A 25,611-nucleotide genomic window follows, 5' to 3' on the forward strand; every position below is an offset into this window, starting at 1 on the left:
CTAGCTAGTGTTGTATCATTGAAAATCCAAAATTAACGATATAAAGGCGATTTTATATCATGCATTCAGAGAAAAAGTATAAAAAATGGAAACCAATGTTTTGTTTACATTTATCTCTGATCATAACGAAGAAACGAAGGCATTTACACATCTGTGTTTAGGTTATTTAACAAGTATTGATTATATGATGATTGTGTTGTGTTACTTAATTTTCTTGGAAGTTCGAAAATACTTGACATGAATGCAATTTATATAATGTTTTTCCTAAACACTCCGCCTAAAAAGGAAACCTTCCATTTGTTTACTGTACGCTCCATCGTTGATCATAAGGAACAAACGAACTCATAAACCACAAATGATCATGGTGATAACTAATGATATTAAGAGCTTTTAGTAAAAATATTATTAAATATTTTACTTAACATAACCATATAAATTCCTACATACGTAGCAAAAACAGGAAAACCATTTGGTTTGCGTTTGATCAACAATAGCAAACTGCCACTAATGACAGTATGATAATTTACGATAATTCTAAACTGTTACAAAGGATGGTTGTCCAATACATTATCAAAATACTTTTCCAAACTTCAGTTATAAGTTAACTTGTACCCACCTAAATTATAGAACCATCTGCAAAAAAAAAGAGAAGAAAGTACTAGGCCGGTTTTTAAAGTTATTGAACAATTGGGTTACCTCTATAACGTTCGATGTGACGGAGATGGTGCGAGATTGGAAAAAGTAAGGACAATTTGAATCATGACTGATTTTTAATATAAAAAAAAATTCATTAGAGAGAGAGAGAGAGAGAGAGAGAGAGAGAGAGAGAGAGAGAGAGAGAGAGAGAGAGAGAGAGTTTCAAATGAATTAAACAAAAAATATGATAGGTTATAACACAGTGCTTATATAATATTAACTGTAAAGATGTTATAAATGAGTTAAGAATTAGTATAAACAATACTTTGTTACTGTACTCGTAGGTGCATATACTTGAGAGCAGCAGCTAGACATCAGCTGATCTGATCACAGTAGAAAGTAAAACAAAAAGTCAGTAATACTCGATTGTTAAAAAAAAAAAAAAAAAAAAAAAAAAAAAAAAAAAAAAAAAAAAAAAAAAAAAAAAAAAAAAAGTACACAAATGTTTTCGTAAAGCACAACTAACTATTTAATTAGCAGCAATTTTCAAAAAAAAAAAAAAAAAAAAGTTTTCTAAAAAATAGTAGTTTGCCGACGAAATCATATGCCATATTTTAAGCTACGACTGAAATGGATCTATACACGGTATACATTTTTTTGTCATATTTAATTGACACTCTTTAAGGAAACCAATTTTAGTTTCTTCATCTATATGTAAATATTGTATATGAGAGAGAGAGAGAGAGAGAGAGAGAGAGAGAGAGAGAGAGAGAGAGAGAGAGAGAGAGAGAGAGAGAGAGAGAAAATCGGCTGTTGTAATCGAATGCCGTGTTTGTGTTTCTTGTACCACCTGAAGCAAGGAATTGCCCAACACAATTAACAATAGTCATGTTAATTTCATTCTTAAACTCGGGTTGCCAAATGTGAATTAAGATTTTATTTGTTACACACACACACACAGAGGTTTTTATATACTATGTACTATATAAAACAAATCTTTGTAAAGAAAATCTATACAGTATAAAATATATGATAGAAAATATTGCCGGCTCGTTATCAAAAGTTGGGCTATTCATTGCCGATAAACAAACCAAGCCTACGTGTGAAAACCTTGAATAACCATAGGGAAAAATAAAGCTTTTAGCCTACATATACTGTACTAAACAAATATAATGCTTTAATATACCATCATTAACACTACCATCAAAATTATCAAAAGGTTAGAGAAAGATAAAGATAGCCGAGAACATAACCACAATTCTGTTTACAATTTGTCAGCTGGACTCGCATAGTTAAGTTGATGTCATTGTTGATATAGAATTTTCCCTTAAATAGACAATTCATTATAAAAATCCTGTTAATAAAATGTAAAGTCAATATTGTTTGGTTACATTTATTATCAGGCACTGTACGTTGGGATACCAATATACTTGAAGACTAATAGACTTGGTACATTGTGGTGCTTGACTCGCAGACTTTGAACAGCTTTGCAGATAAAGAAAATTTATTTTCGAAAACTAGTGACCGTTTAAATGAATTCGAACAACCATAATTCGGGAACGTACTGTATAACAAAATTCTAAAAGTAAATTACTGTATATTTTTCCCAGCTATACAAACTTAAGTCTTTAAAACAGGGAAAATGTCTTCTGCAAAGCTGAAACGATCATTAAATTTGTTAAGGAGGTAGTTGACAGGTGATGAATACGGGCAAGTAGCTCCGCCCCCCACCTCTCGGAAGCTCTTCACTTTTGACTTTCGGCTCAGGATTGAGAGGGGTTGTTGAGGTGGGAAGTTTTACAATAAAGGACTCTGGTTTGTATAGCTAGGAAAAATACAAATTACTTTAAAAACTTTGGTCCTGTATGGAAGTGAACGAGATTAGTCAATACTTTTAAAAGATTCAGAGCCTCAAGACATTTAGCTTTTAATGCTTTTAAGTGAGAAACCCATGTAAGCCTACAATCAAATATCAAACCTAAAAATTTAGCTTCACTTACACATGGGATACGTTGACCTTTAAGGTATATATCCGGGTCTGGATGTACTCCCCGGATAAAACAGAAATGGACAAAAGTAGTTTTATTTGTCGAGAACTTAAATCCATTCATATCGGGGGGCTGGATAATTTTGTCGATTGAGAGTTGTATTTTTCTCTCATCCATTGCCATTCTAGCTCCAGCAAATGATAGTAAGAGATCATCCACAAATAATGTTGAGAGAACATCCTGGGGAATGACTGAAGATAACCCATTAATTGCTAGTGCAAACAGGGTTACTCTCAGCTCACTACCCTGAGGAACTCCTCCTTCTTGATATTTACTCACTGATAAAGTTTCCCCAACTCTCACTTGAGAAACTCTTTGTGAAAGAAATGACTAAATAAAGTGGTAGTTCTCCTTTTAATCCTAATTCATGAATTGTTTCAAGTATACCGTATCTCCATGTGGTATCATATGCCTTTCCAAGGTCAAAAGAGACTGTCACATGGTGCTGTTTGGAAGCAAACGCTTCACAAATAGAGGAATCAAGTCGTATCAACACATCAGTCGTTGAGTGCATTTTTCTGAATCCACATTGAATCGGTGATAAAATATCCTTACTTTTAAGGTACCAAATCAGTCTTGCATTGATCATCTTCTCCATGATTTTACATAAACAAGATGTCAATGCAATAGGTTGGTAGTTAGCTGCTAAAAACTTGTACTTACCAGGTTTTAAAAAGGCTAAAATAATGGCTAGTTCCCAAACAGTTGGATAACTATGATCATGCCATATTCTATTAATATTGCATAAAATAAATAACTTTGTATTAAAATGTATATGTTTAATCATTGCATATGGAATTCCATCGGGTCCAGGGGCTGTATTGTTACAATTAGTAGAAGCGGAATCAAATTCTCTTTCAGTAAAACGAGAAATATATGACTCTTTCCTTCTTGTTACAAAATTTAACATTTTCTTTTCCTCGTTGCTCCTATACTGGTGACCAGGAGCTCCTTCACACTTGCACGATACGTTTGAAAAATATTCAGCCAGGCCATTGCTGACATCATTTGCTTCAGTCACATACTGATCGTTCACCTTCAACACTGGTGGTAGGTTTGGGGTAAATTTGCCGGCAATCTTTTTTATTTTCCTCTACACAGCAGATGGTGGTGCTGTACTGTTAATGGAGGAAACAAATGACACCCATGACTGGCGCCTAATTTCCTTCATGGCACAACGGAACTATGCTCTACTTTTCTTGTATATAATCATATTGCCCTCAGTTCAGTGTCTGCGCAGTAGAGTTAAAGACCTTCTTGTGGCTCTGTGTAGGGCAGTTAGTTCTGAAGACCACCAAGGGACTGGTCGTCATTTGAATAACCCTGTTATTTTGGGAATTGAATTGACTCCTGCTGTATGAATGGATCCATTCAGAAAGTCTATGGCATTATCAATATTTTCAAACTGTTCTGCTTTTCCTTCAATTTCACTTAGCTCACAAAATCTATACCAGTCCGCTTTATCAAGATTCCATCATGGACATCTTTCTAAGGCGGATCCTTGTTGGTGTTTATAATGATTGGTGCATGATCAATTGTATGCCAATCATCTAATGTCCTCCAATCAAAATCAAGGAGGCAGTTAGAGCTTGCAATTGAAAGGTCAATGCATGACAAGGTACCTGTCTGAACATGGAAGTGTGTGGGCTCTCCTGTATTAAGGAGTCCTAAATCCCCGTTTTCCACAATTGATGATATAATATTGCCCCTGGTGTTTGCTAAAACATCACCCCACAAAGGATGTCTACCATTCAAATCTCATAGTAAAAGAAAAGGTTGAGGGAGCTGTTGAATCACCTCTACTATATCATCATATGATATATTATCATTTGGAGACAAGTACAGCGAACAGATTGTATATTTTCTCCCTATATCAATCTGTACAACCACTGCCTGCAGAGGTGTACAGACAGATAAAGGTATTTGGGGAACATCTCGTATGTGAGACTTCCGCCATGGCTCCCTACTCAGTGATCATATATTCGCGAGGACAAGGGGTATTAGCATCAAGCTTGCTCTCCTGTAGACATACAATTATGGTGGAATTCTCCTGAATTAAGAGCTTAAGTTCTTCATATTTGGCCCTCAAACCCTGACAATTCCATTGCAAAATGGATGAAAAAACTATGTATTATTTTCTGGAAGACATCTTTGATGTCTTTGGGAATTGAATTGACTACTGCTGTATGAAGGGTTCCATTCACTAAGTCTATGGCATCATCAATATTTTCAAACTTTTCTGCATTCCCTTCAATTTCACTTAGCTCACAAAATCTATCCCAGTCTGCCTTGTCAAGATGCCACCGTGGCGATCTCTGTAAAGGTGAACCATTGTTGGTGTTTATAATGATTGGTGCATGATCACTAGTGTGCCAATCATTTAATGTCCTCCAATAGAAATTGAGAAGGTAATTAGAGCTTGCAATTGATAGGTCAATGCACGACAAGGTACTTGTCTGGACATGAAAGTGTGTGGCTCTCCTGTATTAAGGGGCTGGACATCCTCATTTCCACAATTGATGATATAATATTACCCCTTGTGTTTGCTAAAACATTGCCCTTAAAAGGATGTCTACCATTCAAATCTCCCAGTGACAGAAAAGGTCATACAAAATGTTATCATTTGGAGGTAAGTACAGAGCATATTGTATATTTTCTCCCTATATTAATCTGTACAACCTCTGCCTGCAGGGGTGTATGAATAAACAAAGGTATTTGGGGAACAGCTCGACGAACGGAACAGCTTGACGAACGGAACAGCTCGACTAACGTACATGAGACTTCCACCATGGCTCCCTGCTTGTTGATTATATGGTGCTCTATAGCTAACATACTCTTGAGGACAAGGAGTATTAGCATCAAGCTTGCTCTCCAGTATACATAATTATGGGTGAATGCTCATGAATTAGGAGCATAAGTTCTTCATATTTGGCCTTTAAACTTTGACAATTCCATTGCAAAATGGAGGAGAAAATTATCGATTATTTCTGGAAGACATCTTGGATGAGGTCTTCCCATTGGCAGGTTTTAATCTAACATTATTTCCTGTAGGTTTCTTTAGAGATGGTCTTCATACATTGGGTTTTACATTTGTCTTTTTCTGTGTCCTTTTGATCTATTTGTTGAGATGGTGGACCTCAACTTGAATTTCTGTTTTATTTAAGTTATCTTTCTGTTGATCAGAAACTTCAAGAGACAAAACATCAAATTTATTTGATGGCATAACTTTAATGTTTTTAATGGAAGGTGGTTAGAGGGATGGAGGTCTCTCTCTTTTATGACTAATAGATGGTGAGCTTCTACGTTATTGCACCTTCCCAATTCAGATGCATCAGGTAAGATGGTTTCAAGTGGGACCTCCATCGAAATCAGGAACGCTGGCAAAAACTTAAAAGAATAAATAACTTAATAACCCTAGGTATCCACTCCACAATCATCAAGAAACAAAGTGAAAACTGAAACCACACAAAAGCTTTGCAACTATGGATGGACTAGCACCAATCCTGGCAGCTGCTCACAGGTTAGAGGAGTGGCAGGCAAGTGCCCAGACCATCCAATGAGGCACTGCCCAACCCAAATGAAGGCCTGCTCAGTGGAAAAACCCTCACCAGGAAGGACTGGGGCACCCTAAACTCAGCAAGGGTAAAAAGTGGGCAAAACTGGAGATAACCGCCATGATTGGAAATTAGCCACCAACCCTGAATGCCAATGTTTAGAACACTTTCAGAAGGCTAAATTCAATACCTGATCTTTGGTCAGACAGCCTCTACAACATTAAATCATTTCCAGAAGGCTTAAATCACTGGCTATACGGTGGAAAATTCCAAAAATATTAATATGTCTAGAATATTTTAGGGAGTCATTCTAGTGGTATTTATTGCCACTGTGCACATTTGCTGCACCACAAACAACAAAACACATCCTACGAGGGCACCCACAGGGCCCTCATTGCTCAGATCAAGACCTCAGAGAGACAAACAACGCCCTCCTGTGGGTTCAACGTTGGCGTGATAAGATATGATGGTGACCATTGGTGTCACTAAAGGAGACACTGGTACTGGGGACACAGGGGAGAGTATAGCCTTAACTACTGGTTTGCTAAACAAGGTCATTTACAGTTCCAAGCCTTCATTAGCTCAAACTCTTAATAGGCAGTCTGCACATCAATGAGAGAAGCACTTCCAACGTCTGACGAGATGCAGCGAACATTGGGGAAACCCCATACGCCACCAGAACCAGATAAGTTCACTGACATAGATCCAAGGGCTCCCTGATCTTCTATGCATAGAAGCGGTAGCAGCCGACACACTCAATAAGAGAACGGTCAAGGTGAAGGACTTCTTTGGTGTCTTCTTGTGCATTGCCATTGACAAACTCCGGAGAAGTTTTATCTCTCTTTCTCACCTTCAAGGCATACGCTTGCTATTGCACAAGCCAGGATCTACACTTCGACACACGAGGATGATTGTGAACAATCATGCCCTCTACAAAAAGCACAGCAAGAATTCCCTTCTTGAAAGAGAAAGAGATTAAAAGGTTTGGTAAGGGCACAACAGTACATTCGTACTTGTGGCTGAAGACAGAAGTGAAGAGCTTCCAACAGGTGGAGGGGTGGGGCAACTCTTCCATGCCTGCTGCCTGTTGTTAACTACCTTGTTAACAAATTTAACGGCTGTTCCCAATAAAAACATGTTCCCTATTTTAAAGAATGCAAGGTTTGTATAGGAACAAATAATGAGCATTGCATATACTATAATTCCATTAATGACTGAGTTTAGAAAATGTATAAAATTTTGAACCATATAAAATACTCATTTTTGTGGACTTCTGTAAGATTCAGTGGTTAATTTTGCATGCAATTAAAAGCCTGTATACCTTTAGTAGGGAACCTCCCAATATTTATGGAGCCATTCTTTTATGCATAAAACAGTGGCTAAACCAGAGATTTATAACAAAGGTTCTCACATTACAATTGCTCAAAATAATAATGCTGTACATAAATAGCAATTATAAGTCACTCATACTGAGATAATAAGAAAAAAAAACTTTCAACACGTCACGAAAACAAAATCTACTCTTGGATATGATACACATATGTACTAGCAATAAAGTAATTTAAATTAGACAATTAATCATAAATACTTAGGAACTATCAATAAAAAACTTATCTTAAATTTATCAAAAATACTCTAAACAGTTCATAAATACTCCATTATCATGAAAACAACTGGATGATCCACAACATGTGTTTTATATAAAAAAATCTACTATTGAACATAACAATCAATTTATAGTTATGGCCGCTGAGTAGATCATTTGACCTATGATTCATAGGTTAAAAGTTCGAGACAGGTCGCAGCTCAAAAAGGTTTTCTCCAGTGTTCACAACCTCACTGTCCCTGTGAGCTAAGGATAAGTGGTTTGGGGGAGGCTATACATATACCCTCTTAGTAATTAGCAGCCTTAGCCTGGCCCTCCTTGGTCCTAGATTGGGTGGAGAGGGGTCTTGGGCACAGGTCATATGTATAGTAGGAGTTATACAGTCAGTCCTAGGGCTTTGTTCTTTCCCTTGGCTTCGGCACTCATGAGTGACTTTTAAAGTTTTTAAACCACTGATTTAAGTGAAAGGATGATTCACCCAAAATTATGCAGCCATTACAAATATCCCAAAAGTAATTACTCAAGCTTACATTAATGCACACTCTCATGGATTTGTTTAAGACCAAAATATTTAGTACGATTTCCTAAGACATTATCATCCCTAATGATACCGCCAAGCACTAAATTAAGACTGGCCATTTACACTTTACATAACTCTTAGAAGCATCTAAAATATTCAGGAATTAAAAAACCCCATTCTATATTTCAATTACTAAATATATGCACTTTTTCATACATGTATATCCTTATACCATTATAGATATAATAAATTACATCTGATGGAAAAGCAAAACATGCATTTCATCAAAAAGATTATATACCATTATCATCATCATCATTTTTACATCAGATCATCAATTCATGGAGCTAAATGTGATATGAGTTCTCTTTACTACCTTTTATCTTGGACGTACTTAGTCTTCCTGAATTACATAACATAGAAATATTATTCTAAATTGTTTATGAAACACATGACCAGGAACCACCAGAGAGTAGTGTCACTTACACGTCTTGCAAAAACACAACAGACAACAACAAAGGCTTTCTGTGATTTTTAATAGCCCCAGCTATATTATTTTCCACCATTTAATTCCTTTTTATTCCCATAAACTTCGCCCAACCTATCTTACACCTTCAACTCACCTCTCAATTAAAAATAAATCCTTTGCAAGAGCCATATGATAACCTACAAATGTGAGATAGTAATCTAGCCAAAAGCTAATCCACTATAAGATTAAATAAGTTCCATATCTTCACTTACTTGTTAAACTTCCTTTGATTTAGTGCCCTTTCCAGAGAAAATATGTATATCTGTCCATGTAAAGCACACTTGGCAGCCAATAAGTCATCCCGTAGCATACAGACGGAGTCAAGAACTGACCCATTCCCATCCACTTCTGGAAGATCAAACTGAGTACGCTCCAATCTGTAACATGTTGACAAGCTATCAATACAAAAGAAACAAGAAATAATAAAATAGCAAAAAAAAAATATTTTTATCCACAAGGAAAACATACTGGAAGCTCAATACGATAAATCTCTTAATTAGATACAATCCTTACTTAGGACCGAGGCTACAGTACGACATATGAATTATCTGCAAAGACCATTAAAAATGGCTAAGAAGAAAAAACCGAAATACATCTCATTCTTACAAGAGATGGGATCCAAACATTACAAAGGGGATTCCAAAATAAAAAAATAATAATTTCTATAGCAATGTTTCTTTCAAACATGTCTGATATAATCTTAAGGGAAAGTCTTTCTTTAACAAATAAAATTTCAAGACAGTGCAGTGTCCAAATTATTTTTTCCTATGGAGGATTCATATGATAGTAGGCCAGTGAACCTGTACTTGAACTTGTTATCTTCAGTATCTAAATGACATTCTAATTTTTCTTTCAATGTAAATGTTGTCTTATACAGGTATTGGTTTCCTTCATTGTAATTGATCATGATAACTGTAGATGTATATTTTCAACCTTGATTTTTATTTCATTTTTGTCAATGTTCCCCTAATATCCTAATACGGACTTAAGTTTTTTTATTATTTACTTAACAAAATGAATATTTTTTCTATAATTTGCTTATTTTATCTTTTATCCCTTTTGCTACGAAGTCATGGATTCGCTACTGGAGCAATATAAGAGATTTGTCATCATTTAATATACTCGCTCATTTATCCTATAATAAGATACATTCCATGTTTATTTGTTTTACTGCTGAATACAGAATAATTTTTTCCAAAGTCTTCTTTATTCTCCATTGTATTTCCCTCTAAACAACAAAATGTTTTTCCATTCACTGCTGTGTGGTTATAGAATAATTTTGATAAAAAAAGTTTTATGTAATTGTATCTAATGGTAAAGCACTGTGATTTTTTAAAAATAATTTACGGTGTACAGAAATGTAATAAAAATACTCTTTTATTTCCTTTGTCACCTAAATATTCTGTAATTTATAATCATAAGGAATGGTAAAGCACTGTGATTTATGAGTAAAAAAACGTTATACTGTACTGTATATTTATTCTTGTGACTATGTTAGTCTGCGATGATTCCACGATAAATAGCCATCGAAAGCTATAAAACTACTCTACAGTAATAATGGAATTTATGTTATACAGAAATATAATGAAAATATCCATTTGTTTCCTTTGACGAGAGAGAGAGAGAGAGAGAGAGAGAGAGAGAGAGAGAGAGAGAGAGATTTAGTTCATTAGACATAAGGTTTGTTCCTTCGTTTGCGATTCCACCTCGCGTGTGGCTGTGACTATGAACTGGATCAATCCAGTTTTGTGTATTTCACGAGCTTGGAAATACAGTAGACTGTGCATGTAAGAACATGACGAATACGGGGTAGAAACGGTAGAATGGCAATAAATGGAAATAATCACAATAGGCTAACTTTTACTCGTGAAAACAATGAACAATACTAATATGAAATATATAAAACATGAAGATGATATTATATTGTAGAAATGATAGTTGAAAAATAATAATGAAAAAAAAAAATTAAATCTTGTCTTCTGTCAACTATTTCCTTTACTGATGATAGTAAGCTTTCGTCTCGTGGGTGGGATTTTTAGTCGAGGGCATGGATACTTTCTCAGAGATTATGAACACTGTGGCAACATAGAAAAACAATAAAATGATATTTTCATAATAAAATAAATTTTTGAACATACAGTACTTACCCGGTAGTTATATAAATATAGCTTTAGTCTCTGACGTCCCGGCAGAAATTCAAAACTCGCGGCAATCGCAGATTGAGTAGCCAGGTGTACCACCAGCGCACCCTCTGGCGAAGGTACTTAGAACCATTCCATGATTCCTCAGATTTTCCATGCCCATAGGTCTCTAGAGGGGAGGAGGGAGGGAATTAAATTTATATAACCACCGGGTATATTCAAAAATTTATTTCATTATGAAAATACCATTTTTAAACACAAGACTTACCCGGTGGTTCTATAAATATAGCTGATTGATGCCCCTGGTGGAGGGTCAGAGACAGCCAACATTGTTGGAATTACACTTAAGAACTTTAATAAACCTTAATAAACCTGATAACGAAGCTGACTTCAATGAATACTTTCATTATGTCCGCTTTCCTTATGAGATCCAGCAATCCACCCAGGGGGCTGAAGACCTCTAGGAGCTGTCAAACCGGTGTAAATATCACTATGTTGATAGGACCTCCTCCAATACCCTTGTTCCGGCCGCTCTCAAGGAACAAATTGTCCACCTGACTAAAATCAGTGATTGTGGAAGACTGTCGCAATCTCCACGAACAACCATAAAAATACAAAAGTTCCACGAGAAGAAAAGGGTATTAGGATTATGGGAACGTAGTGGTGGATCCTTCCCCCACTACTGCACTCGCTGCTACGAATGGTCCCAGAGTGAAGCAGTCCTCATAAAGAGTCTGGACACATTTCAAAATAATGTGAAGCGAACAAAGATTTACTCCTCCAAAAGGTTGTGTCCTTAATGCTTTGCAACGATCAATTCTGCTTGAAGGCCACCGAAGTTGTTACAACTCTAACTTCATGCGTCTTGGCTTTTTAAAAAATTGAGGTCTGCCTCACTGCAATATGCATGAGCCTCTCTTATTAAGAGCCTGAAAGTGCATTCTTCAACATCTGTAACGAGGACTTCTAGACCGAGCACCAAAGAGCTTCCGACTTGCCTCGCAACTCTTTCGTACAGTCCAGATAGAACGTCAGGACTCTTACTGGGCACAGGACTCTCTCCAACTCCTCGCCAATCACATCCGAAAGGTTCGGAACCTCAAAAGCCTTGGGCCAAGGTTGAGAAGGGCATTTGTTCTTTGCGAGAAAGCCTAACTGCAATGAGCAGATAGCTTTGTTATCTCAAAAAAACCAACGTTTTAGCTAAAAGCACGAACCCCACTGACTCTTTGAGCTGACGCCAGACTGACCAAAAATAGAGTCTTCATCGTGAGGTCCTTAAATGAATCTGAATGCAAGGGCTCAAACCTGCCACTTATAATGAACTTCCGGACAATATTCAGATTTCAAGCTTGTGAATCCTGGAGCTGTTGCTTTGATGTTTCAAACGATTTGAGAAGTTTCTGTAGGTCTTTAACATTAGAAAGGTCCAAGTTTTTGTGCCATGAATACGGTTGCTAACATACTCTTGTATCCTTTGATGGTAGAGGATGACAAAATTGCGTTATCTTCGTAGATATAACAGGAAGTCAGCAATCTGAGTTATAAAAGTACTGGACGAGGAAAGAGAGTTGAGTCTGCACCACTCTCTAAAAACCTCGTACTTGGATTGGTAAACCTTGATGGTAGAAATCCTCCTTGCTCTTGTAATAGCTCTAGCTGCTTCCTTCGAAAAACCTTTAGTTCTTGTGAGTTTTTTGATAATCTGAAGACAGTTAGATGAGAGCTTGGAGATTTTGATGGTACCTTTCCTAGTGGGGTTGTTTGAGTAGATCAACTCTTAATGAATGACTTCTTGGAGTGTCTACCATCCATTCCAGTACCTCTGTGAACCACTCTCTTAGGGCCACTAGTGTCAATCCGTCCTTTCGTGTGACACAAACTTTCGCATCGCTTTGTAATAAATTTGAACGGTGGAAATGCGTAAATGTCCATGTCACGAGCCGTTTGACGCTCGACGTCGCATTCTGCTTGATACTTGACGTCGTGTCCCATTAGATGCTCGACGTCACATCTTGCTGGACGCTCGACGTCACGTCCTGCAGGACGCTCGACGTCACGTTAGCTGGACGCTCGACGTCACGGTCCGCTGGACGCTCGACATCACGTTAGGTGGACATTCGACGTCACGTCTGTCTGCTTGACTCCTTGGGTTAAAGTCGCTAAAACACGACATTTAACGGGGGAGTTGTAAAGATGTTCGTCATCAAAGACCTCTTGACTAGTAGCCTTACGACGCTTGGCGTCCAGGTTTGAAGTTACCTGACGCTCAGGGTCCAGGCATGCTACTCTCTTGTTGTTTGCCGGTTGATAAACTTGCATGAGCGAAGAGAGTTTCTGTTGCATATATTGCAGCATAATAAAAATAGGGTCAAACTGTTGTGGTATCGGAGACGTCACGTCTACCACAAGCTCTCTTTCTACACCGTTTAAAGAACACGCAGAGCGTCCAGAGGATGATAACCAGTCTGACGGTGGAGGTGGAGCATGAACCGAGGTCATGCTAGGCTCAGACAACTGTCCTACAACTGGGTGAGTTGCACGTTTCTTGACAGTTGCCGACATCCTAAAATTACGTTTGGTAGGAGAGCTTTCTTCGGTAGAATGAAACAACGTTCAGGACTGCTCCAAAGACTACCACCAGAAGCTTGCGGTGTCATGATAGGACGCTGATTGACCGTGTCCACCTTCCTCTTCAGAGGTCTGGAAGCTTGACGCCAGCCTCGTCTTGGCGTTGCGTCATCCGAAGATGACGAAAAAACTTTTACCTCACCTTTCCTATGATGAAGGCGAGCGTCCTGGGAAGCGTCAAAAGGTGAGCTCGAGGAGGCGTCTGCTCGGGAGCTAAAGCCTCTCGTTTCCTTTTGTCATTCGACATTCCTTCTCCCAGGGGTTGGGGAGCTTAGAAGAGGTCTATGGTCGACATTCCTTGGAATAGGTCTATGGTTAGAACGTTCGACATTCCTTCTTCCAGTGTTTAGGGAACTTGGAAGAGGTCTATGGTTAGAAGAACGACAGGTCCTAGCAGACGCACCACCTATTTGAGGGGTGGTGCTTAGGCCGAAACAAAGAGCCCAAAACTGGACAACTTCCTCCTATACACGAACCTTCAGGAATTGCTTAAAGTTCGGATGGATGAGGATGTGGAAGTAAGCATCCTGGAGATCTAGAGACCATCCAGTGGACCTTTCCTACTGCTGTAAGGACTGATTTCGATATCTCCATGGAGAACTTTGACTTCTGAACGAAGGCGTTGAGAGCAGTTACATCCAGGACTGGACAATAGCCTCCCTCTCCAAAAAGAGACATTTGATGTTGCATAGCCTGTCTCTTTGGCTCCTCTTTGTATTTGGCAGAGAGGTCTATCGGAGTAACTAATAAAGGTTTCACTAGGAAAAAGATCTCGCATCCATCCTTTAGTAATATCACAGACCAAAGGTTTGCTCCTCTCTTTTCCCAGGCTCGCCAGAAGTAAAGTCTGGCTTCTACTGTTGTCTGTGCGGTTTAGAGAAAAAGTATGCAGAAACTTTCTTGCTGATTTAGACATCAAAACCTGTGTCTTTGACCAACTCTTGAGGGAGAAAAGAGGAAGAAAAAAGGGTGGTGCGTACCTTAATTCTGACTTCTGATTCAAAGTTATCCTGCCTCATTGCCTGCATTCCTTTAGAGACTCAGCAATCCACCCAGGGGGCTGTAAAAGTCTCTGTGGGGCTGCCACAAGGTCCTCGACCCTAACGTGGCTAGACCTCCACCTTTGCTATCCTGGCATACCTGATAAGGAAGCTGGCTTCATAGGTTTTTATGCCTCATTTACCTGCATTTCTTGAGAGACTCAGCGATCCACCCAGGGGGCTGTAAAAGTCCCTGTGGGGCTGCCACAAGGTCCTCGACCTTAACGTGGCTAGACCTCCACCCTTGCTATCCTGGCATACCTGATAAGGAAGCTGGCTTCATAGGTTTTTATGCCTCATTTACCTGCATTCCTTGAGACACTCAGCGATCCACCCAGGGGACTGTAAAAGTCTCTGTGGGGCTGCCACAAGGTCCTCGACCTTAACGTGGCTAGACCTCCACCCTTGTTATCCTGGAATACTTGGATTGCATCCGGTCTCCCATCATCCTCAAAGCTCTATTAGATGATCGAGACAGCACCATCTTAGTAAACAGAGACTCCTTCGACGCCTTCCTTAGCGAAAACTCTGAAGGCGGGACGAGGAGCAGCAGGCACAAAATAAATCAGAAACTCTTCAGAAAAAACTCTGAGTTTCTTAAAGTCAACTGAAGGAAGAAGGATCTTAGGAACCTCTCCTCAGAGAATTCCTCTAAAAGATAAATAAGTTAAAAGAGATCGTCAATCCCTTCCTCCTACAAGTCTCTAACTGAGGAAGAGATGTCTTGTTTCCTAGGAGTGAACTCCTTAAGGTCCTGAATTCTGGCCTCAATGCTTTAAGGGGTTTAATTCTCACCCTCCAACAGAGACTAAGAGTTAGTTCAAGCGGGCGTAACAGTGTTCCAACGCTAGACGTTCATAGTCATTACGATCGGAACTAAGACGTCCGCGATCTCGACGTTTGGCCCAACTGGTGTAACCCCGACGTCCGAGTCTTGATGCTCGGCGTCATGCTTGATACTCGACGTCAAGTCCAATTGCTGGACTCTAGACGCCATGCAACTGTTTGACGCTCGGTGTCACGTCTACCTGCTAGACACTCGATGTCAAGTCCAACTGCTGGAAGCTTGACGCCATGGAACTGCTCGACGCTCGGCGTCACGTCTAACTGCCTGACACTCGACATCAAGTTCAACTGCTGGACGCTAGACGCCATGCAACTGCTTGACGCTCGGCGTTACGTGACTCTCGAAACAATGTCGTTCACGATTTAGACGGTCGCGATCTAGACCCTGGGAGCTATGCTTGACACGCGGCGTCACGTCCAACTGCTTGACGCTCGACATAACGTAACTGCTTGACGCTCGACGTCATGTCTAACTGCTTGACACTCGACATCAAGTCCAACTGCTGAATGCTTGACGCTCGGCACCACGTGACTATCGGAACGACGACGCTCGCGATTAAAAACGCTCGAGATTAAAAACGCTCGCGATTCAGACACTCGGAACTATGCCGTTCGTGTCTAGAACATTCGCTCATCGAACAAAAGAGACAAAGAAGTTGCACTCAGTTACAAACATCGTGTCAAACTCTTACAGCAGCGTTAGTAGCTTGCTGTCCAAAGCTCTGACGCTCGGCGTTAGATAACACTTTTACCTCACCTTACCCACGGCGAGGGCGAGCGTTCTGGGAAGCGACAACAGGAACACTTGAGGGGACGGCTGCTCGGGCGCTAACGCCTCTCGTTTCCTTTCACCGATCGACATTCCTTCTCCCAAGGGTTGGGGAGCTTGGAAGAGGTCTAAGGCTAAGATAACGACAGGTCCGAGCAGACGCACTCTCCACTGTACTGAATAAATTCACTGATGTAATTTAGCACTGAAAACTTGCACTTTTAAACTCATTTACATAAGACCATAAGTAAACCTGCCCATTGTGAGAGGTTTTACTATTCTGTCAAGGGCTTGATTGAGAATGCAATAGGATTTCTCTGAATCCTATAAAAATTGTAACAAAATATTTCATATAAAACATTAGATGAACAGATTAGGAATAATGTATATACATATACATATACATACACATATATATGTCTATGTCTATGTCTATGTCTATGTCTATGTCTATCTCTATCTCTATCTATATCTATATATATATATATATATATATATATATATATATATATATATATATATATATATATATATATATATATATATATATATATATATATATATATAGGTAAACAACCCTTATTACTTAAGGGTTTCCAATAAAAGATGATTTGCCACTCTTAACAATTGGAACATCTATATGTATTACTGTATACGATAAATATTAGTATTCCCAATATCGAAAAAGTAAGCAACAATACAAAGAATCGTGGGACTATATCGATTGTCATGAATACTACCTAGCGTAAAATTAACTGTACGCTAGTTTTATTTAATCTCTATAAATATAGCTGATTGACTGAAAATAGACTATTCAAAGAAAGTATACTAAAAGGACAAATATTTTCTCAAAATAACACACTGTATTCCTTCTATCTTATAAAAATGGAGTTTTTATGATAAAACAAAGTTTTATGAATACTTACCTGGCAGTTATATATATATAGCTGAGTCTCTGACTGCGGCAGAATTTAATCGAAAATCGCGGCAACCGCCTTGTGGTGGTTGTGTGGTTAGATGGATAACAACCCTTACAGGGTGGTACTTGGAATCATTCCCATTTTCTGTTCCTCAGATTATCTTTGCCCGACCTGTCTCCTGAGGGGAGGTGGGTGGGCTTTAAAATATATATATAACTGCCAGGTAAGTATTCATAAAACTTTGTTTTATCATAAAAACTCCATTTTTATGAATAGAACTTACCTGGCAGTTATATATATATATAGCTGATTCACACATTTGGAGGAGGGAAACAGACAGAAAAAACTTAGTTGGGGAAACAACAAAAGAGTTGTAGGAGAACAAACACCTTGATTCCCTACCTGCTAAGGTAGCTGACTTCAAAGGTAACTGCCTCTAGAGTCGCTTTCCCTTAGGAGTGTTCAGCCAGGAGTAGACCTGCTACGCTGCAAACAACTCAATCGAGTCTGTCAACTTGACTAGACTTCAGAAAACTACCTTCCCATATAAAAAAAACCTGCAACTTTACTAAAGCTAACCATCTAACCTTGCAGAAATAGATATACTGTAAACTATCTATCTGGACTGAGGGAACCGTACCACAGGACGAGGACCTCAGACAACCATAAAAAACACAAACCCATATACAAGTACATAAACTAAGGTTGAGTGGGGGTAGTAACTCCTTTGCCTAATACAGAAGCCGCAGCTACGTATGGGCCCAAGGTATAACACTTGTCATAGTCCACTCTTACCTCTCTGAGGTAATGAGAAGCGAAGACAGAGTTGCTCCTCCAGAACGTTGCGTCCATGATCTGCTTAACTGACATATTTTTCCGGTATGCCAGCAAAGCAGCAATGGCCCTTACTTCGTGAGCCCGTACTTTTAACAGGGTGAAGTATTCTTCCTCACTAAAGAGGTGGGCTTCCCTTATAGTTTCCCTCAGGAAAAAGGACAAAGTGTTCTTTGACAGGGGTTTTTGAGGATCCTTCACTGAACACCATAAGGAGTTGGAAGCACCCCTCACGCACTTAGTGTGGGCCAAATAAGCCTTGAGAGCCCTAACCGGGCAGAGGAGGCTTTCCTGTTCCTGACCTACTAGATTCGTGAGGTTAGGGACTTCAAAAGTCCTAGGCCAGGGTTTCGAAGGGTTCTCATTCTTGGCGAGAAAGTCGAACCTCAAGGAACAAACCGCTCCATTTAGGGTGAAGCCTACACGCTTCTCGATTGCCTGGACCTCGCTGATCCTCCTGGCAGTTGCTAGAGACAAAAGGAAGAGGGTTTTCTTAGTCACATCTCGCAGAGAAGCTTGCGAGATAGGCTCAAACTTCCTGGAGCACAAAACTTAAGCACCACATCCAGGTTCCAAGAAGGGGGTCTTAAGTGCACCTGCTTCGTTGTCTCGAAAGACCTAATGAGGTCCTGCAAGTCCTTATTCTGAGATAACTCTAAGCCTCTATGCCTAAAGACGGTTGAGAGCATGCTCCTGTATCCTTTAATGGTAGATACAGCCAGCTTAGCATCCTGCCTGAGGTACAAAAGAAAGTCTGCAATCTGGCTCAGAGAGGTAGTGGACGAGGAAACCTTGCGCCTCCTGCACCAAGCTCTAAAGGTCTCCCACTTTGACTGGTAGACTCTTTGTGAAGAGATCCTCCTTGCCCTGGCAATAGCTTTCGCCGCTTGTGCCGAAAAGCCTCGAGATCTAACGAGCTTCTCGACAGTCTGAAGGCAGTCAGATTGAGAGCGAGGGGGTTTTGGTGAAATCTCTCAAAGTGGGGTTGTCTGAGAAGATCTGGACTTGCCGGGAGTCTTCTTGGAAAGTCCATCAGTAACCCTACCACTTCGATGAACCATTCCCTCGCAGGCCAGAATGGAGCCACTAGGGTCATTCGTCCCGAATCGAGGAGAGCGAACTTCCTGATAACCAGATTGATGATCTTGAACGGGGGAAAGGCATACATGTCCAGCCCCGTCCAATCCATCAAGAAAGCGTCCACTGCAACAGCTTCCTCGTCCGGGACTAGGGAGCAGTAGTTGGGGATCCTCTTGTTTAGACCGGAGGCGAAAAGGTCTATTACTGGTCTGCCCCACAACTTCCAGAGGCTCCGACAGACATGCGGGTTGAGAGTCCACTCTGTAGGAAGGACCTGTCCCCTCCTGCTGAGCATGTCTGCCCTGATGTTTCTCTGCCCTTGAACAAACCTTGTCAACAGCTGGGTCTCGTTCTCGTTCGCCCAGAGGAGAAGCTCTCTCGCAGTTGAGAACAGGGATAGGGAGTGAGTTCCCCCTTGCTTCCTTATGTACGCGAGAGCTGTGGTGTTGTCGGAATTGATCTCCACAGTCTTTCCCGACACCGAAGTTTTGAAGGCCTTGAGCCCTAACAAAATGGCCATCAATTCCTTCCTGTTGATATGCCAACTTACCTGACTCCCTTCCCAAATACCTGAGACCTCTTTGTTCCCTAGTGTTGCTCCCCAGCCTGACGCGTCTGAGAATAACACTAGGTCGGGGTTCTTCTTGAACAAGGAGATCCCTTTTCCCAACAGAGCTGGGTCCAGCCACCACATTAAAAGATCCTTGATCTCTGTCGGAATGGGAAAAGAAAAAGTGTCCTCCTGGATCTTTCTGTTCCAAACCTTTGTGAGGAAGTGTTGCAGAGGCCTTAGGTGCAGTCTCCCCAAAGGGACAAACTGCTCCAGGGAGGATAGAGTTCCCAGCAGACTCATCCACTCCTTCGCTGAGCATTCCTGCTTCCTCAAAAAGTCTTTGACTTTGTCCAGGCACCTGGTCTGCCTCTCCTGGGAGGGAGAAGCCTGAAAAAGAACTGAATTCAGAACTATCCCCAAATAGAGAATAGTCTGATTCGGCTCGGTCTGAGACTTCCCCCGGTTGACGATGAGTCCCAGGTCCTGAGTGATCGTATAAGTTTTCATTAGGTCCTCCAGACATTTCTCTTTCGACTGTGACCGGATCAGCCAGTTGTCTTGATAGAAGGAGACCCTTATCCCCTCCTGGTGTAACCAGCCTGCAACATTCGCCATTAGTCTGGTGAAAACTTGGGGAGCTGTGCTGAGACCGTAGCAAAGTGCCCTGAACTGGAAGCACTTGCCCTGGAACACAAACCTCAGATATTTCCTTGAAGACGGATGAATGGAGACGTGAAAATAAGAGTCCTGCAGGTCAAGAGAAACCATCCAGTCTCCTGGACGAACTGCAGCCAGCACTGACTGAGTCGTCTCCATGGAGAACTTTGTTTTCTCCACGAAAGCGTTCAGAGAGCTGACATCTAGGACTGGTCTCCATCCACCTGAGTTCTTGGGAACCAGAAACAGGCGATTGTAAAAACCTGGGGAGGCGAGGTCTTGAACTGGCTCTATTGCTCCCTTGACCAACATCTGGTCGACTAGCTCCAGAAGAGCCTCTCGTTTCCCCGCGTCGGTGTACTGAGCCACTAAGGCCAGGGGAGAGTCTGAGAGAGGTGGTTTCTTTAAAAGGGGGATCTTGTAACCTTCCTTGACGACTGAGAGGGACCAGGTGTCCGCCCCTCTCCTTTCCCAAGACTGCCAAAAATGAGACAGTCTTGCCCCTACTGGTGTCTGGAGGACTTCCATCTCATTTTTTGGACCGGGGCCTAAACGCACCCCTGCTGGTCCTTGGCCCTGACACTTGCCTTCTCCCCCTAAAATCCGCTCTCGAGGAGATCCTGCCCCGAAAGGGCTGTTGAAACTACTTCTCCTTCTTCAGAGGAGCAGGAGCAACAGGTAAGGTCTTTCTAGCCGACCGAGACAAAAGGTTCTGAGTAGCCTTCTGAGCCAGAGAAAGGGAGATATCTCTGACCAGAGCTTCAGGAAAAAGATGACGTGAAAAAGGGGCGTAAAGTAGCTCCGACTTCTGGGCAACAGTCACAGATCCAGAGGTGAAGGAGCACAAAAGGGCCCTCTTCTTTAAGACCCCTGCTGAGAAAAGGGAAGCCAATTCATTAGCTCCCTCCCTTAGAGCTTTGTCCATGCAGGACATGATACTCGTCAGGTCCTTCGTGTCCTCCAGGAGTTCAGACTTCCTGGCCAGAGTCCCGAGAGACCAGTCCAGGAAGCTGAAAACCTCGAAAACCCTGAAAATTCCCTTGACGAGGTGATCAAGCTCCGACATGGACCACATCACCTTGGCAAAGTTTAAAGCATGCCTTCTTGCCGAGTCCACAAGAGCCGAGCAGTCACCTTGGGAGGAGGAAGGCACTCCTAACCCCAAAGGTTCCCCTGTCTCATACCACATACCGGCCTTGGAAGCGAGCCGGGACGGTGGAAAAGAAAAGGTGGTCTTGACAGCTTGTCTCCGTTCCTTCATCCAATCATCCACTTTAGCGAGAGCTTTCCTGGCCGAAATTGAAAGTTTCATTTTGATGAAGGCCGAAGACTTAGTAGCTTTCTTCCTGGTAAATTGAGAATGAGGAGAACGAGGGGCCGTAGGTTGAAATTCCTCCCCATAAAGTTCCAAAAGAGAGCGAGAAAGAACCTTGTAATCGCTAGAAGAGTCGGCAGGTTTTTCTTCCTCTTCCGAAATATCTTCGAGGTCCTGCTCAAGGATAACATCCCGAAGAGTTGGGCTGCCAGCAGTCTGGCAGCGAGAGCTGTTTGAATCCTGGCGCCGAGCGCCGCTAACATCCAGTCGGCGAGAGGCGGTATCGTCACGATGACAAGAAACGGTATTGTCACAATGACGAGAGGCAGTATCGTCACGATGACAAGAAACGGAAGCGTCCTGAAGATGCAGGCTGCCGTCACCTTGAAAATGCAGACTGCATTCATCCTGTTTCCTAAGAAACGAGGCAGTAACGTCCAGGCGTTTCGAAAGGGAAACGGAATCGTCACGGCGCCGAGAACGAGAGGCAGTATCGTCCTGGCGGCGGGAGGGGGGGGAAGGAAATTCCTGGCAGCGTGCCGATGAAGAGGGTGTACGTTGTCGTACGGCCGACGAAGTGCGCAGAGGTTTCTTTGGAGAGATACTAAAATCTCTCTTAGAAAAAGATCTCTTAACAGGCAAAGAGACGTCCTTACGTCTGACGGACTGAGAAGGGTGGCTGAAAGCTTTAACTAACGATGAAAGTTGTTCCTACATAACAACCATGAAAGCTTTAGCAACCTCCGCTGGCTCTCGCGGTGCCGAAGATGGCAGTTGTCGTACGGCTTGACTGGGAGCGCTGGCAGAAGAAGCAGGGAGTCTAGCAGGATTAACTGGGCTAAGGACTCTCTGTTTCGCCCTTTTAACAGGAACATCGAAATCGTCTTCCGAAGGATCAGGGTCTCTGCTACTCGAACCGGGAGAGGGAGAGCGAGACTGCACGTCCCGGTTCCACCCTCTCTTCATTGGTCTTGATTCGTAACGCCAATTACGTCTGGGAGAATGATCAGGCGAAGACACAAACGTATCCGACACGCCTTTCCTACGGCGGTCAAGAGCAGCCTGGGAGATCGCAACAGGACTGTCTGAGGCGACGACTGACCGAGGATAAGCACCTCTCACCCCCTTTCGGCTTTCGACGTACCTTCTCCCTTGGTCCTGGGAGCTTGGTAGAGGTCTAGACCTAGGGGTATGACAGATTCGATCAGTCGCTACCTCCACTGCACTTTCACAAGCACTAATTTCACCTACACCCTTACCTTTAAAGGCCTCCAACTGTGCTTTAATGGCCTCCAATTCAGCAGCTAATTTAGCATACCCAGGGTCATCCGTAGGCACAGGTCCTGTAGAAGGGGCAGGAGTCACTACATTTGGGGAAGGAATACCTTCCAAAGGGGTTACAAGCAAAGGGTCAATAGATAAATCTAAGCTAGGCTCACTAGCAGACTTTGACTTTGATTTAGCTCTTCTAACTCTATCAATCTCAAGTTTGCGCACATAGCGCTGCATAGCTAACCAATCATTATCACTTAAAACCTCGCATTCCTTGCACTTATTATCTAAAGCACATTCAAAGCCCCTGCAACCCATACAGATAGTGTGAGGGTCAACCGAAAGTTTCGGCAACCTCACCTTGCAAATATCATTCGCACAAACACGATAATGAATTTTCTCACTCATGATAATAAAGGAAAAAAGACAAAAAACAAAAACAACACGATTGCCAAATCCCAACACAGTGTACTTCACCAAAAACGAGGTCCAAAAAGGCGATGAAGGAAAAGCGGTCCGAAAAACTCTGAAAGGCGGACCAACGATGTTGTCGATCCGGCCGGCAGAGATAATCTGAGGAATAGAAAATGGGAATGATTCCAAGTACCACCCTGTAAGGGTTGTTAACCATCTAACCACACAACCACCACAAGGCGGTTGCCGCGATTTTCGATTAAATTCTGCCGCAGTCAGAGACTCAGCTATATATATATATATAACTGCCAGGTAAGTTCTATTCATAAAAACTTAAATATTATTGATGAGAGAGTATTCACTTATCATTCTTCGCATAGAAAAAGAAAGAAATTGCAAGCCATACTACCTAGTCTACATAGTTTACCTTATATGACTGTGACGTCATTGAGTTGGCGGAGTGTTTTCCTTCCGCTATTGTTTTCAAGAATAGGTTCGTTAGTTTTACAGTAGGTTGAAAAAACTTCTAATCTTACCTTTTTAGCTATGAACATCCATCCATATCCATATACCAAGGCACTTCCCCCAATTTTGGGGGGTAGCCGACACCAACAATGAAACAAAACAAAAAGGGGACCTCTACTCTCTATGTTCCTTCAGCCTAATCAGGGACTCAACCGAGTTCAGCTGGTACTGCTAGGGTGCCACAGCCAAACCTCCCACAATTCCACCACAGATGAAGCTTCATAATGCTGACTCCCCTACTGCTGCTACCTCCGCGGTCATCTAAGGCACCGGAGGAAGCAGCAGGGCCTACTGGAACTGCGTCACAATCGCTCGCCATTCATTCCTATTTCTAGCACGCTCTCTTGCCTCTCTCACATCTATCCTCCTATCACCCAGAGCTTTCTTCACACCAATCATCCACCCAAACCTTGGCCTTCCTCTTGTACTTCTCCCATCAACTCTTGCATTCATCACCTTCTTTAGCAGACAACCATTTTCCATTCTCTCAACATGGCCAAACCACCTCAACACATTCATATCCACTCTAGCCGCTAACTCATTTCTTACACCCGTTCTCTCCCTCACCACTTCGTTCCTAACCCTATCTACTCGAGATACACCAGCCATACTCCTTAGACACTTCATCTCAAACACATTCAATTTCTGTCTCTCCATCACTTTCATTCCCCACAACTCCGATCCATACATCACAGTTGGTACAATCACTTTCTCATATAGAACTCTCTTTACATTCATGCCCAACCCTCTATTTTTTACTACTCCCTTAACTGCCCCCAACACTTTGCAACCTTCATTCACTCTCTGACGTACATCTGCTTCCACTCCACCATTTGCTGCAACAATAGACCCCAAGTACTTAAACTGATCCACCTCCTCAAGTAACTCTCCATTCAACATGACATTCAACCTTGCACCACCTTCCCTTCTCATACATCTCATAACCTTACTCTTACCCACATTAACTCTCAACTTCCTTCTCTCACACACCCTTCCAAATTCTGTCACTAGTCGGTCAAGCTTCTCTTCTGTGTCTGCAACCAGTACAGTATCATCTGCAAACAACAACTGATTTACCTCCCATTCATGGTCATTCTCGTCTACCAGTTTTAATCCTCGTCCAAGCACTCGAGCATTCACCTCTCTCACCACTCCATCAACATACAAGTTAAACAACCACGGCGACATCACACATCCCTGTCTCAGCCCCACTCTCACTGGAAACCAATCACTCACTTCATTTCCTATTCTAACACATGCTTTACTACCTTTGTAGAAACTTTTCACTGCTTGCAACAACCTTCCACCAACTCCATATAACCTCATCACATTCCACATTGCTTCCCTATCAACTCTATCATATGCTTTCTCCAGATCCATAAACGCAACATACACCTCCTTACCTTTTGCTAAATATTTCTCGCATATCTGCCTAACTGTAAAAATCTGATTCATACAACCCCTACCTCTTCTAAAACCACCCTGTACTTCTAAGATTGCATTCTCTGTTTTATCCTTAATCCTATTAATCAATACTCTACCATACACTTTTCCAACTACACTCAACAAACTAATACCTCTTGAATTACAACACTCATGCACATCTCCCTTACCCTTATATAGTGGTACAATACATGCACAAACCCAATCTACTGGTACCATTGACAACACAAAACACATATTAAACAATCTCACCAACCATTCAAGTACAGTCACACCCC

At 41.5% G+C, this 25,611-nt stretch overlaps 1 protein-coding gene across 4 annotated transcripts in view; it reads right to left on the reverse strand.

The window, feature by feature from the left end:
- The window catches only part of LOC137620710 (leucine-rich repeat and WD repeat-containing protein 1-like), a 117,984-nt gene that overhangs the window by 27,650 nt on the left and 64,723 nt on the right, over nucleotides 1-25,611 (reverse strand). For all 4 annotated transcript variants that reach the window (XM_068351067.1, XM_068351066.1, XM_068351068.1 and 1 more), the window contains exon 6: nucleotides 9,106-9,270. In XM_068351067.1, coding sequence (XP_068207168.1) covers nucleotides 9,106-9,270 — 165 coding nt within the window. The remainder of the gene's footprint in view (nucleotides 1-9,105; nucleotides 9,271-25,611) is intronic.

The sequence above is a fragment of the Palaemon carinicauda genome, chromosome 27, assembly GCF_036898095.1.
Source record: "Palaemon carinicauda isolate YSFRI2023 chromosome 27, ASM3689809v2, whole genome shotgun sequence".
NCBI classification, from domain to species: domain Eukaryota; kingdom Metazoa; phylum Arthropoda; class Malacostraca; order Decapoda; family Palaemonidae; genus Palaemon; species Palaemon carinicauda.